The sequence below is a fragment of the Miniopterus schreibersii genome (assembly GCF_964146895.1).
Source record: "Miniopterus schreibersii genome assembly, chromosome: 5".
Classification (NCBI taxonomy): Eukaryota; Metazoa; Chordata; class Mammalia; order Chiroptera; family Miniopteridae; genus Miniopterus; species Miniopterus schreibersii.
In genome coordinates this window covers 49,809,852-49,825,821 of record NC_138106.1, presented here as the reverse complement: position 1 = coordinate 49,825,821, position 15,970 = coordinate 49,809,852, and the positions used below count along the sequence as shown (strand labels likewise).

General features: G+C 38.8%; 1 protein-coding gene across 7 annotated transcripts in view; it reads right to left on the bottom strand.

The window, feature by feature from the left end:
* Positions 1-15,552, bottom strand: part of GSK3B (glycogen synthase kinase 3 beta) — a 165,849-nt gene extending 150,297 nt beyond the window's left edge. For 2 of the 7 annotated variants that reach the window (XM_081137568.1, XM_081137569.1), the window contains exon 1: positions 14,427-15,502. In XM_081137568.1, the coding sequence (XP_080993694.1) occupies positions 14,427-14,514 (88 nt within the window). In that variant the 5' untranslated portion in view covers positions 14,515-15,502. Of the gene's footprint in view, positions 1-14,426 lie in introns of all 7 variants that reach the window. The other 5 variants (XM_081137573.1, XM_081137571.1, XM_081137572.1 and 2 more) reach the window with 4 other exon arrangements.
* Positions 15,553-15,970: the final 418 nt, after the last annotated feature.

Sequence of the window (15,970 nt, the reverse complement as noted above, 5' to 3'; positions counted from 1 at the left end):
ACCGGGATTTATAATCTCCTAGAGAGAAGCAAAAAAAGTTAACTAGAATACATGGCAGAACCGAAGGAGCATAGAGGGTAGTACAGGAGTTACATGCAAGTAAATTTCATGTCTTGGGGTAAGACGTGGAAGTGAATGAGGTCACCTTTGGGACTCTGAAAGCTGGGTATGTCTTTGAAACAGCAAGGGGAGAGAAAATATGACAAAGAATAGACTAATAAAATTCCATCGGGACCAAGACAATCATGACAATGACAACAACTAGTAAGTATACTAATAAGAATTTCAATATACATTTTAACAGTTGTGACAAAATATGGGAGAAAAATCATTATCTCCTATAGCAAGCACGCAACTCAAAGCAATGAGACAAATCAATGAAGTGTTTCTAAACCACATACACTTGAAAATAAATACAGTGTATGATTAGATAGACTGACAACATTACAAAATAACATAATTCCTGGAAAATATTTTAAACCTGCACTATCCAATACAATAACCACTACCAACATGAGACTACTGAGCACTTAAAATGTGGACACAAATTAGGATGGGACTTAAGTGTAAAATATCCACTACATTGTAAAGAGTTAGTACCAAAAAAGTAAAATATCTCAGTAAATTTCAAAAATGATTACATATTGAAATATTTTGAATACACTGGATTAAATAAAATGTATTAAAATTAAGTTCACCTGTGTCTTTTTACTCTTGTTAATGTGGCTCCTGGGAAATTTAAAATTACATATATGACTTACATTTGTGGCTTGCATTTTATTTCTATTGAATAGCTCGGGTTTAAACAATTGCTTAACATGTAACATAAAATGTACTTGCTTCATACTGTTGCTTCATGTTGGCATGGTAATCACTTGATCATAGTGATACAAAGTGACATCTCAAAACATCTCTGTCTCAGTGTCTAGATACAAAAAGGTGAGACACCAACCCAGAAAGTTTGTCAGCTTTTTTTCCTTTAAATATGTCTTTATTGATTTCAGAGAGAGGAGGGGAGAGGAGGAGGCAAAGAGAGAAACATCAGTGATCGGCTGCCTCCTGCACACTCCCTACTGGGGATCGAGCTTGCAACCCAGGCATGTGTCCTGACCGGAAGCTGAACTGCAATCTCCTGGATCCTAGGTCGATGCCCTACCGCTGAGCCATGCCAGCCGAGTGAGTTTGTCAGTTTCATAACTACCCTTTTGGAGCAAATGTAGAAAAATCAACCAATTAACAACTTTTCCAGATACATTTACCAAGCAGTTAATACTCTGGGCACTGCTGGCTGATGTCATGAGACTATGTTAGATAAGAACTATTCAGTGATACAAAGACATGGGATCTAGGAAATATGAGAGTGGGTACTAAAGCGCAATGAAAGAAATCAGAAGATGACAGCTGTACAGCGAAACCTGGAGAACAAATGGGCTGGATCCCAATAGTAGGACAAGGACTTTAGGAAAAAGGATGCTCCAGAAAAAGAAGGGTGGGGCAGAATCTAGAGAATGTCTGATAAAATTTGAGGGGGGGGGGGAAGCAAGATTATGATAATTGCACACAGTGTAAGAAAAGATAAATGGTAACAATAAAGTATTTTTAAAAAAATAAAAGCAAAAAAAAATTAAAAAAATAAAAGCAAAGAAAATGTGCCTGTTACTTTGAAAATAGTTATGTTCCTTAAAATATTAAGCAGAATTACTATACAACCTAGCAATTCCACTACTAGGTATATATCCAAAAGATGTGAAAATATGTCCACATAAAAACATGTTCACAAATGTTCAACATTCATACTAGCCAAAAGGAGACAGCAATCCAAATGCCTACCAACTGATAAATGGATAAACAAATGATGGCATTTCCATACAATGAAATATTATTCAGCAATAAAAAGGAACAAAGTACTGATATATGCTATATAATGAATGAACCTAGGAGGCATTATGGGAAGTAAAGGAAGCCAGTCACAAAAGGTCACATATTGTATGATTCTATTTATATAAAATGTCAAGAATAGGAAAATCCATAAGAGAGAGAATTAGTGGTTGCCTAGAGCTGGGAGGAAGGGGAATGTAGGGAATGACTGCTAATGGATACTGGGTTTCTTTTAGGGGTAATAAAAAAATGTTCTAAAATTAAATTGCTGTGGAGATGTTTAGAAGATGGCAGCGTCGGTAACAGCTGTACCAGCCGCCTCCCACAACCACATCAAAATTACAACTAAAATACAGAACAATCATCACTCAGAACCTCCAGAAATCTAGCTGAACAGAAGCCCTACAACCAGGGAACTGAAGAAGCATCGAGACCAGTAGGAAGGGTGGAGAAGCGGGTGGCTCAGGGCTGAATCGTGGAGACACAGCCGCGGGCCCACACACGGTGCCACGGTTTGAAACCCAGAGGAATATCTTGGCGGTGGAGGTTTCCCAGAGTAGCAAGGGTTCCCAGACCCACATCAGGCTCCCAGCCCAGGGTTCCAGGGCCGGGAAGAGAAGTCCTCACAACTCCGGGCTGTGAAAACCAGCAGGGACTGTCACTGAGGAACGCAGAGGGTGCGAGAGCCCCAGCAGCTCCTCTAAAAGGGCCCACGCACGGACTCACTCAGATGCGCTCCCTCTGAGCCCCAGCACCAGGCAGCCGCTTGAAAGGAACCTGGGACACTTGGGGAGGAACTAACCTGCCTGAAATCAGGGCGAGAGCTGGAGGGACAGCTTTCTCCCAGGCAGAAGAGCTGACAGAGGCCATTGCTCCTTTGGAGAGCCCTCCCCGCACATAGCCAGCAGGCAGGCGCCATATTTGAATCTCCAGCACTTGACTTACACCTTCAGCCACAACCCGGTGATTCCCGGAGGCCCCGCCTCTCCCTACCTGCAAGCTCATCCAAGCCATTTCCAGGGGCTTTTCTGTGCAAGTGGTCTCTCAAGCCTTATACTTAGGACTTTCCTAAAATCTCTCAAACAAGCAGCAGCGTGCCCCATACCTCTTGATAAGTGGCCCCGGGCCTCACACTAGCAGCAGCCTGCATTGGTTCATAGCTTGACCTCTCCTGGACACCTCCAAGTCCAGCACAAGGAACAGACAACCACGGTTTGCTGTGTAGCTCATGCTGGGTGGCCCTGGGCAAGGCACTGGCACAGGCTGACTTTGCACCTCCTGGGAGGCCCCCGAGACAGTGCACTTGGGGTAACACTCGACCACGCTGGATTACAACCCTACCATACCCATGAGTGAAACACTCAAGGGGAGTACTTGGTGAACACCAAAGCTCCACTGAAGTAAATCCTGGTCCATAGGGGTGTCTCTAGCACAGCAGCTCTTTGCCTATAGTTGCAGCTGGTCCTCACAGCTGAATGGCCTGGGGGTCAATTCCTCCCAGTGATGCCAACAGCAACCAAATCTCAACTACAACAGGACAGTGCACACAGCCCACACAGGGGAGCACCTAGAAGGTCCAGCTCAGGTGACTGGGGAGGCTGAGCCACTGGACCCTACAGGACATCTACTACACAAAGCCACTCTACAAATTCCAGGAGACATAGCAGCTCTACCTAATACACAGAAACAAACACCTGGAAGCAGCTAAATGTGGAGGCAAAGAAACATGTCATAAAGGAAAGAACAGAAGAAATCTCTAAAAGATTTCTAAATGAAATAGATCCAAGCAAGCTAACAGATACAGAGTTCAGAATTTTGTTTATAAGGATGTTTAAGCATACTATTACAAAAATAACTGAGAAAATCGATGACATAATAAAGTACCAATTTGAAATGAAGGCTACACAAACGGAAATGAAGAATAATTTACAGGGAATCAACAGTAGAGTAGAGGACGCTGAGAATCAAATCAGCAATTTAGAAAATGAGGAAACAAAAAACACCCAACCAGAAGAGCAAAAAGAAAAAAGAATCCAGAAATATGAAGATACTATAAGGAGACTCTGGGACAACTTCAAGCAGCCCAACATTCATATTATTGGGATGCCAGAAGGGGAAGAAAGAAAGCAAGAAATTGAAAACCTATTTGAAAAAAGAATTACAGAAAACTTCCCCTACCTGGGGAAAGAAATCGACTTACAAGTCCAGGAAGCACAGAGGGTCCCAAACAAGAGGAACCCAAAGAGGCCCACAGCAAGATACATCATAATTAAAATGCCAAAGGTCAAACACAAAGAGAGAATCTTAAAAGCAGCAAGAGAAAAGCAGTTAGTTACCTACAAGGGAGCACCCATACGACTGTCAGCTGATTTTTCAACAGAAACTTTGCAGGCCAGAAGGGAGTGGCAAGAAATACTCAAAGTGATGAAAAACATGGAACTACAACCAAGATTGCTCTACCCAGAAAAGCTATCATTTAGAACTGAAGGTCAGATAAAGAGCTTCTCAGACAAGGAAAAGCTAAAAGAGTTCATCACCACCAGACCAGCACTACAGGAAATGTTGAAGGGTCTTCTTTAAGAAGAAGCTAATGAACAAAAGAATCTGATGAACTAAATAGATCCAGAGACACTGACGCATGTAACAGACGATCATATTTCAGAGGAAAGAGAGAAGGGGGGTGGAGGATGGGAAGAGATTAACCAAAGAAGTTATATGCATAAACCATGGACACAAACAATAATGGGGGGAAGGTCTGGGGAAGGGGTGGGAGCGAAGTGGAGGGGTCAACTGGGGGAGGGGAATGGGACACCTGTAATACTTTCAACAATAAAGATAAAATTAAAAAATAAAAAATAAATTGTTGTAATGGTTGATGACTGTGAAATATACTAAAAGCCACAACTTTTTTGGATGAATTTTACAATATGTGAATTGTATTTCAATAAAGCCATTTTTAAAAGGAAATGTAATCATTGTACACTACTTGCTTCTGCTAAGAATACTGCTTATTATCTAGATACTGAGTATTAATCATTTAAATTATAATTTACATAAATAAAAGTGATTCAACTAAAAGTAGTGGTACAATTATATTAGCATGATAGCAAAAGGGAAATGAGAATGCCAATAAATAGTATCTACCATAAGACAATAAATATCTAAAAATAATTTTAAGAAATAGACGAAGAATATACTAATTAAAAATGTGACAAAAACTACTACAGGAAACAGCTTCTGAAAAATAGAAATGAGGGACAGAAGATTGGTTTCCACAATAACACTTTTTGCACTATTTGATTTCTTTAAATAATATGAATGTATTACCTTATAAAAATAAAAAATATATTTTCAAAAAAATGACAAAGGAGTGCTTGGTTTACCTGCAGAATGAAACTGCACTCTTAAAGAGGTAAAAGGCACAGGCTTCATTGACACTGACGTACTCTGTGCCCCGATCTCTCAAGAGAACAGGTTTTTTTCATCTAAGGTGTTAGAAAAATGTAAAGTTAGAGGGAAATCACCCTTTATCTTTTTCTTTACCATAAAATAAGCAACTATTTCTAGCAAAAATACAGATATCTAATTGACACTATAGATCATTTTTCAAACATAGAAGTATTTTAAATGTGCTAAGTGTTCATTGGTTATGACTACTAGCATTTTCCCTCTTATTGCCATAAGAAGCATCCTCTCAACTTCGCTTTTACTCCCCGTCCTCCCCCACATCTAATGCACATTCAGAAAATATGGATTTAATAATCTAAAACATTTAGATTTAGTGATGAAAAACAACAGCAGTTCTCTGGAGTAACTGATTTAAATTTTGTTTTAATTCTAACACTCTTATGCTAAAGCCAGTGTCAGTTTAGGAATGTATGCATAAAACATAATTCCATATTAGAAGTAACCTATAAACATTCATATTATCTATGATATATAAGAAACTGGAACGCTGGCTGTCTCCAGGAAAAGAAACTGGTAATTACAGAGGAGCAGGACGAAGATGTCACTGAATACCTTTTAAATTCTGAATCATGTGAGTAAATTCTATTTCTTAAAGCAAAATACATAAATAAGGATCTAACTGTTTATCATACAGCATTCAATTAATAATACTGTGGTGATTACTATATATTTTGTAAACATGATATACGTATATACATACAATTATATATTAATATTGAAACCCTACCAAGTCAAAGCATCCCTCTTCCTTTCAGAGTTGAAATTATGTGTACAGGGTCAAAGCCCTGAAATTCCAATAGAACAGCAAATGAGGTGTAATATTATCAATCTGATGACAAGCATAACTTTAGTACCGCCAAATATCCAAGCGCTGCCTCTACAAACTCAAAAGTCTAAGTAATAATTTGACTTGGCTCAGTAACTTCAACACAAGTCATGAAGAAAGTGGCTAATCAATTTAATTAACTGATTTTGAGGAATAATGGGAAGTAGACGGAGTCACATTTTTTAAAAAACAGGTTAGCCTTTAGAAAGAAATTGAAAAAACAACCTTTTTAGTTAAATTAGCCAATTAAGTCCCTAAGAATTTCTAAGACCTCCAGAAGAGAAAAAAGTACTTTACCAAGACTGTCCTCCTTCAGATCAAAAATTAAGATACCCACCTTTTCACCCTAGCCAGTGTGGCTCAGCTGGTTAGAGCTTCATCCCATACACCAAAAGGTGGCAGTTCAATTCCTGCTCAGGCACATACCCAGGTTTCAATCTCCTGTGGGGGCGGGTACAGGAGGCAGCCAATCGATGTTTCTCTCTCTTCTCTTCTCTCCTCTTCCTCTCTCTCTCTCTCTCAATATCAACTTAAAAAAAAAGATACCCACTTTTCCAATTCTCATTACATAGGCCATACGTGTATTTAGTAAAGTTACACTCTAGTAGCCAATTATAATTCATAAGAAAGCTTAAATAATTCCATGCAGTGCCTTCAAGCATCCACAAACAGAGGATATGGACAAGTCAATATCCAAACAGCAACTCCATATATGCCACAGAAGAAAAAAATAAGACAATAACCTTAAATCAGATAAAATGCTGTATCTGAGTAATAAATGTATATGGGACAATGGAAGAGTTGGAAATAATATTGTGGGCTAGCATACTGAAGACTTCAGTACCTTTATTGATATCACTGAAATTCAACTGAAGTTGGTCAACCAGACAGAGATGAGATGACCCAGTTCTCTTCCTCATCACTTCAGTGACCAACAAATTTAGAGAATGTTTGATGTAATGAGAAATTATTACAGAACCCTAGCTATCCAGCAGAGACTTTCCTAATACCTACCCTTTTAAAAGAGAGTGAAGTTAGTATACATTAAACCTAGGTCAACACTTTTAACAATTATTATAGTGATTTCCCCTGGAGCTGTGTGAGCCTATACTAAGTAATCACGATACACTTGTTTTCGTGAATTGTCTATTCTTTTTAGCAGGTGTGATTCTTAAAATCAGTACCCATCCATTCCTTTCTAATTTGCAGTTTTAGAAAATCAGACAACTGAGTAAATTAGAACTGTGTTAAATAATAATAAAGTTTAAATAAAAGCCTAAAAACCAACCGATGAGCAAACTGTATGCACCATTTATTTCTCTGGGGATTTCAGCTGCTCAGGAGCCTTGTTCAAGATTTATTTCCTGATTCCCAAAAGGTGATATTCCAAATAACTTAATTCCAATTCTGTATTGATGCATAGATGTTATTCTTTTTAAAACACAAAAAACAAATGAAAACAAAAGAAACCTGAAGGCTCACAGTCCCAGACCTAACAAATATCCAAAAAATACTTGACTAATTCATTGGCTGTGTACATATGAGCAAAAAAGAAAAAAAGAAAAAACTTTCATGAAGTTTGCTGAGAAAAAACACTTAGAACACCATACAACCTACAAGAAGAGATGGGAGAGAAAATAATAACTCTTAATAATGGCTAATTTGGAAGATCGCATCCTAGGATTACCTGGAAATATAAATACATAAATACACCAGATTTATTTATGAACAATCAGGAATTTTCAATAAAAACCAGTCCTCTGAATGAACAATAAACAAACAAACAAAAAAATAGCATGTTACTTATTTTTCTTTTTGTGCTGCCATAAGCCCTAATATTTTCATTTTCAATGTCTGTCTTATGAAGTTTTCCCTGAAATCTTAAAATAATTGAGTTTTTTTCCCCCCAATATAACCGTAAATATTTAAGTACTATATCTGCTAACAGGAATGCCTGAAACTAATTTCAAAAGCAGTACTAATAATGAAAGTCATTGCCAAATTACCAATGAAAGACTATCCCTAAAAGCAAAAGGCATTTCAGCTTATCCCTGGAATTGAAGTGTTAGGATATCAGCAATCCATTCCCTGTAACATACCAAATATAAAGGAAGGGATCTAGAATCAGAATGCCTAGGTCTAAATTCTAACAGAACAACTTCCTGGCCAGATAATCACAGACAAGTTGCTTCACCTCTCTATAAAATGGGGATAATAGTACAATGGTACCTTGGTTTTCGAACATTTCAGAATTCTAACAGTCTTCCAGAACGGATTACATTTGAAAACCAAGGTACCACTGTACTACGGATTACATTCGAAAACCAAGGTACCACTCTATTAGCTACTTTGTGGAACTGTTGTAATGATTAAAAGGAGATACTGCAAGTGAAGAATTTGACATAGTACTTAGCACATAGTAAACATTCAACAAGCATATCAATGACATTATTATTAATGTACTTTAATTAATACTTTCTATTAAAGTGACCTATTTATCTTTAGCTTTCTAAGCCAAAGATTTCAACATGATACAATTAATGATAATGAAAAAAAGCAGTACTAATGTTACTGCTTTATCCCAATGTTACTAGTATTTTTGCCTATCTACCACCTCTCTGGTTTAAGGGCATGCCTAGCCAATCCTAAACCTGTAAATTTATCTAAACTATACCATCATCTGAAATACAAGTTACTAGAAAAATAGTTACTCCTTTGTCAGAAATGTTCACTTTTTTATTATTAAATTTATTTGAAAGGACAATCAAGAAATTAACAACTCTAGACTAAGTTAATATGGGAATATATTAAGGATTCATGTCTGGGCCACTGTTGGGCATGATACCCTGGAGACAAAAGGAAAAGCTGGGCCCTGGCCGGTGTTGCTCAATGGTTAGTGTCATCCCATGCACCAAAAAAGGGCCCCAGGTTCAATTCTGATCAGGGCACATACCTCAGGTTTTGGGTTTGATCCCGTCAATGAAAAACATATCCTCGGGTGAGGATTTTTTTAAAAAGGAAAAGCTGACTTGACAGAACTGGTTTAAAAAAATAATAATAATCATTTTGCCTCAATCTGATCAAACCAAAATGCTTCTGAGAAAACTATAACAAGATGACTAACATTATAAATACTAATAGAATGTAAGATTCAACCATTTACTAATTTTTAACTTGCATACCCTTTGAAAGAACCTTTCTCCCCAAAACATAAGCAAAGTGGGAAGGGGAACTGTAAACTAGACTCCAAATCAACAAATACATTACAGACACAAGTATATATTGACATAATTTACTGAATGTCCATTATTTGCTGAATATTAACTCATTTTTTTAAAACAAGAAAACTCAATAATAAATAAAACAGAATAAAAGTTTTATTATATCAACTTAATGGTAGGAAACTTGGGAAAACAATTAAATTGTTCTTCAACTCTACTGCCAGTTTTTCTTTGCTGTTCTACTCACACAGGCCTTTATATAAATATACATTTCTACATGACATTCAACCAATTTCAAAGACATTTATATAATCAAGGAAGATTTGTACGACCCAGGATAGGAACAAAGATTGCAACCTCTATTTTAAAAACAATGAACCATGAAAATTCTTCTATACTTAAAATCTTGAAAGATTCCGTTTTCACGCACACCCTCAAAAAAAAAAAAAATACCAGAAAATGATGCTAAACATTCCAACAAATTCATTTACTCGTGGTGATTATGTTCTTAGTAGTACAGTGTCCGGGAAATCAGGTTGGTCCTGTTAGTACTAGCATCTACTCAGGTCACACCCACGTGCTCGGCTCCTCCATTCTCCATTGTAGGGTGGAGCATAAGAGATACTACAATCTCACAATCTGCCTGTCCCCATCCCTGTCTCACAATCCCATGAGGCTTATTAAAAAATAAACACAATAGTACTCTAACAAATTCTTATTTAAAAAGTATGGAACTGTGGCAATAGTGTCAGCACATGCATGTTTCACAGCCTTCTCTATATATTAAGTGCATGCAAAAATAGAGCTCCCCTCCCCCAGTCTCAGAATCTGCTGACACTTCCAAAAACTCTGCAAAGTTCTCCAAAACAGTACCTCACACCTGCAACTCAAGTCCAAAACAAGGGGCAGACAGCACAGTATGCAAGTACTAATTTTCAGCTGAACCATGCCAGTGAAATGAGATGTCACCTCATTTTCTAAATGCAATTCCCAATCAGTCATAAGTTGATTTGTGAATCTCTGGATTCCCTTGAAGTTTTTCCCCAGTACCTGTACCTCATTTCACAATTAGCCTTCCATAGGTGCATGCAACATGAGAACACAAGAACCTTCAATTCTCACATGAAGTAAGTTTTAGTGTTTTAAGAACTCAGGAAAGGTCTGATTGGGAAAGAAATGAAAATAAAGTTCTAGTTTTCAGTCTCACACATGAGCTCTCTTGCACAGCAACATGGATATACTCCCTTGGAAAAGAAGAACTCTAAATTGCCACCTACTCTTTGGTTTTAATCACCATACAACTAAATACACAATTATTATTAATCATTCTCTCCTTACTAAAAACAATTTTGATCTAAAAAAAGTTTTATATAAGGAAATGAATAATATTCAACTTATTTTCCTCTTTCCAAATCTGATATTTAAGCCTAGGCAATTAGCTAAATATTCACCAAAGAGATTTATTTCTAATATTTTAACCAAAACCACCATAGACAGGTCCCTTATTTTCTCTATTTTGAGTACAGTATCAAGTCATTCTACGGAAGGAACTGACTGAATAGCTATTAATACTTAATAACATTTGAATCTGGATGTAAACAAAAAAGAAATGTTGGCTTCACCATAGTAAATAAAAAGAAATATTTTAAATATACTGATTTAAACTTGCAATGAATGCTGAACTCAACAAAAAAGTCAAAAACTACTTGTTGTAAAATCAGCTTTTAATTTCTGCTGGACCCTTCAGAAACCAAGTGAGGATTATAATTATTATTACCTCTATTTTAAACGTGAGGTTTACCTGAGAATAATAATATTTATGAAAAAAAAAAACACAACTTTTTAAGTTCTACCAAAGATTAAAGGCTATATAAAATATCTGAATTTTTTAAATCACAGTTTAGTGCAAAAAATATTTTCATTGTTTTCCAATAAATAACCATGGACCTATTATAACTGGGTTTCAAGTGTGAATCTCTGGACCCTACATAAAGAAATTTCTTTTTTAGAAATTTAATGGAAAGCATTTAATTGAAAAACCCTTAGTTTATTACTTTCAAAAATAAAGCCGACATTTTTAGGTGTAGAAAAATTAGAAACTGTGCAGTTAACAGGCTGGAAAGTTAAATATCATTGCCAGTAATCAACTGCTGTCTGCTGAATTTCAAGGGAAGCTATTGTATATTAAGTTCTTAAAAAATGAACTCATCTACCCTCTCATCTCAGAACTTTCTCAACTTTCCCATTACAATCAACAATTTAACTCGCAGTCAAGTCTTCCAGACCAATAACATCAGAATTTATTTTTAACTCCTGACTCCTTCCCAAATATTCCCCTTCAATCCAATACAAACTCCTGCCAGTTCTTCATTCACACTGTTCTCTCAAATGAGTTTTCATCCTATTTTCACATTTTACTTTATATTCCCCCTCATGATTCACAACTCACCCTACTATCTCCCTAAAAGGACTCTAATGGCTCTACTCTAATCCATCAGCTCAGCTGCCCAAATCATCTTCAAATATCTTGGTTCAGCCATCTGCAATAAATTCCAATTTCTCGTGAATCTCAACCAAACTCTTACAGGCACCCTCTCCCCTCCATCAGCTGATGTTAACATATTTTTCAAATTCCACCTCTCATTTTCCTAGTTAGGCTCTTTTAACTCCTTTTGGCGAATACAAAATTCATTTACCTGTTGTACAAAAATCACCATCTCTGTGCCTCTGTCCATTCTTTCCATCTAGAATCCTTTATGCTTCTCTATCAATTAAAGTTATTGCCTCCTTTAATACCTATCTTAAAACACACCTCTGCAGGAAGTCTTCCCTCTCTAACCCATCTACCTCACCCCTTTATTCTTTGTCCCTCTGAACAAAGCATTCTATTTGTACTTATAATCTTACAGTCATCTTGGTATTGTCTTCATATTTTGTCCCATAACCTGCCTCTACTACTAAATGACAAGCTTTTGAGGACAAGGACTACAATTTCTCTTTTGAACACTAGCACTCTAACAAATATTTAATGATTCCCCTTTCTTCTAAAATTCCTTAAAGTCAAGGCTGTCAAAAACAATTAGCAGTGAACTCCAATTTCTTAAATGTTAAGTTGACCTATATGGTAAGAGAAAATTAAACATTTTAACCTACACTTTACAAGAGTACCCCATCAGTCAACATCCACACTATCAAGAATTAAGGAGTCATTTTCCAAGAACATCCTGGGGGGGGGGGGGGAATCAAAAGTCCAAAAATTTAACATTAGAAGCGATTCTATTTTGCTCTCTGAAATAGATCTAATAAACTAATTACCTAAAATTGATTTTGAGTGGTTTTTAAACTATATTACCAAGATGAAAAAACACTCCAGTACAAGAGGCTCTTAAGTAGCTATTATAAGATTTGCTTCATCATAGCTGAAAACTACCCCAGAATTTTAAAATACTCCTTTCAAATGACCCCATTAAGTGCTTAGAAAGCGTGACCCTTCCCTGAAAGATGCATCATCAGCTTCCCTCTTCACATACACTGCATTCTGTACTAGCTAGTCACCCCACCTCCCCAAAAATTTAACTTTCAAAAATAATCTCTCATTCTGCTATTCCCTTAGACTACCCTGTTTCAGGCAAGTTCCAAAAGCCAACATGAACTGAAATCCTGAATTCAACTAAAATAATTTTATGTTGCTCAAGGATATAATCAATTTCACATAACAGCATATGCTTTAAAAAAAAAAATCTCAGTTCTTCAGTTCTCTCTTTTTTCTAGGCAACAACATAGTTTTTCTTTGCCCTCGTGGAATAAGAAACTATAATTTTTGCCAAGTTCTGGAAGTATGTCTAAATAAGCTGTCATTAAATAGCACATTAGCAGATCCACAAATATAGATACATCAGAACATGAGATACGTAGTATACCATACACCTCAAGAGCACAGACTTTTAGCACAAATCTGGGACAAGAGTACACTCTAACAACAACCCTAAACACAGCCCAAATATCCCTTATATGCAGGACCACAGCTTTCTGCAAAACCTATGATGGAAAGGTCTAAATCCATATTCTCACACTAAATCCATAGTTTTATCTAAATGTGACAGGAAACCAATGCAAGAGTATTTTAAATAATCCTAAAAAGGGGACCTCTGACCTCTAGATCATTTAACAAGTACAGAATGCAATACATCCAAAAATGAACTTAAATGACAAGTCAGTAACAATTAACATTCAACTTAGTATTTGGCAAAATGACAATACAAACCTCAATTAAAAATTGGACCTACTCCCAAGTTACCTTTTGATTAAACATATATAGTGGTAGGCAGGTCATGTCAAAACGGGAAGGTTCATATATAACATATTAAACCACTTATCCAATTTAAAACAATGCACGCAGATACTACTGCTACTGGGTATCAGCAGCTCCCACCAGCCCCTTGTAAATGAAGGAATCAATACTACCAACCTGAACGCTGGTTACTGAGCAAGCTCATCTCAGGATTAAGAATAAATACTTTGTATAGTCAAACAAGCAAGAAAGAAATGTTAGCCAACTGTAACACTCAATCTCTCTATTAAGTATACAAGACTATGATAACCCGAGGCCTGAGCTAGCTAAAATACCCCTCATTCCAAAAGACATACACTGAACATACATGATGGTTTATGAATCAAGTCTTGTCCACTTTATCCAAAAAGATGAGCAAGTAAACACTTTCATCACTATTTTAACGTGAAAATACTCAAACTCTTAAGAAAGCTAACTACCAACAGCAAGGGAAGTTAAAAGTTTCCAATCAAATCATCCAAATAAAAATCATATTCTCTCAATTCAAGGTTAATGAGACCGGGAGAGGGGGTATGGGAGGAGAAAAGGAGCTACCTCATCCTTGACTGAAGACAGGTTTTTGCCTATTTCCATTACATCTGACTGTTGTATCAGAAGTCTAAGATTTTAAGACCCTGGTATTTCAAGGTTTCTTATTTTAAGGATGAAGTGGAGAAGGGTGTAAAATAAAATCAATACTCACTGCTAACTTTCAGGCTGCCAAAAGCTGAAGGCTGCTGCACTGGCTTGCAGCTCTCCGCAAAGGAGGTGGTTCTGGGCCGCCCTGACATGATCACTCTCTTCCAGAATCACCTTCTTTTTTCTTCCTTTTGTTTTATGTTGGGGTGTTAGGTTAATGACAAATGCAGCATTAAGTTCTCCCACAAGAAAAAGAAAGGCTTCGCCCTCTTGGCTTTCTCACTCCTTTTGTATAGCTATTAAAAAAACGAGCGATGTATTTCTCCTTCAAGACAGCTCAGTATGGGTATTTAACATAGATGATTTGGAGACGGGGGGGAAAAAATACAATTCATTCCCCTCCCTTTCTTCGGAGGGGGGGAAAAGGGGAGAAATTCTAAAAAATATATATATATCACGCGAAACGGGGGCAAATACTTGATTGAAAATAAGTACTTTGAATATAATATTTTCCTCGGGGATTTTTTTTCCGAGTCAAAGAAGGGAAGCGGCGGAAGGATCACGAGTCTCACGCTTGAAAAGAAGGGGGATGGGGAGGAGGGAGGGAGGAAGGAGGGGGTGGCTCCGAGATGCGACGGGAAACGCAGCGGCTCCGACAGCGGCGGGATCCGGCGGGCTGACGGCAAGGGCCTGGCGAACTGGAGGGCGGCGGAGTCGCGAGTCAGTCAGAGGCGGGCGGTGTCGGCGGCTCCTCTCCTCATTGCGCCAGGAGCAGCTGCAGGCGGCGGCTGGATCCAGCGGCCATGGCGGCGGCGGTGGCGGAGGCAGCTCCCTTCAGACCCCAGGCAGCGGCTCCTCGACTGCTCCCCATACGCCGGGGACATGGGAACCCAGCAACCGCTTCCGTCCCTCGGGGCCCCCTCCCCCGTCCACGGCACCAGCGCGGCCGCCCTCCCGCCCCTCGTCTCTGCTCTGTGCCTGCTCAGGAAGTGTCCGCGCTTTGCCCCCAATCCGGAGCCCTGTCAGCGGCTGTGCGGCCGGCTCCTCCTTGCTTCCTTCCTTCCTTTGTCACTCGGCCCGGACGGCAGCGGCGGCGGCAGCACAAGCCCGCATTCGCCCGGGTCAGGAGCTGCTCTGTGTGAGGAGCGCCGTCTGCGCAGCCGCCTAGCTCTTCCCCACTACCCCTCCCCCCTCCTACTCGTTCTCCGCCTCCTTCCTCCCCCACCCAGTCTTACACCGCCCAGCGTCCCGCCGCCAGCGTAACTGGCGTCTGGGAATCGGCGGCCGAGCCCCGCGCCCGCCCGCGTCGGTTGGGGAGCCGAAGCCCCAGCAGAGCCAATCACGGACGTCGTTTGTTAGCTGCTTATCCGGAAAAAGCCGATCGACCTAAAAAGCCAATTAGAATGTGTCGCTGGAAATCCACGCCCAAAGAGCGAAAAGTACCGAAGATACCCGAACGGGAAGAAGGTGGGTTCGCCTTCTTCTGAGGAGAAATTGGAGAATGGCGACGGTGGCCAATCAGAGCCCGCTGGCCCTCAAGAAAAACGCTTGAAGAGTTACGGACGGCGAAACCCGGGGTCGCTGGTGAAACGGCACGGCTGGGCTCCG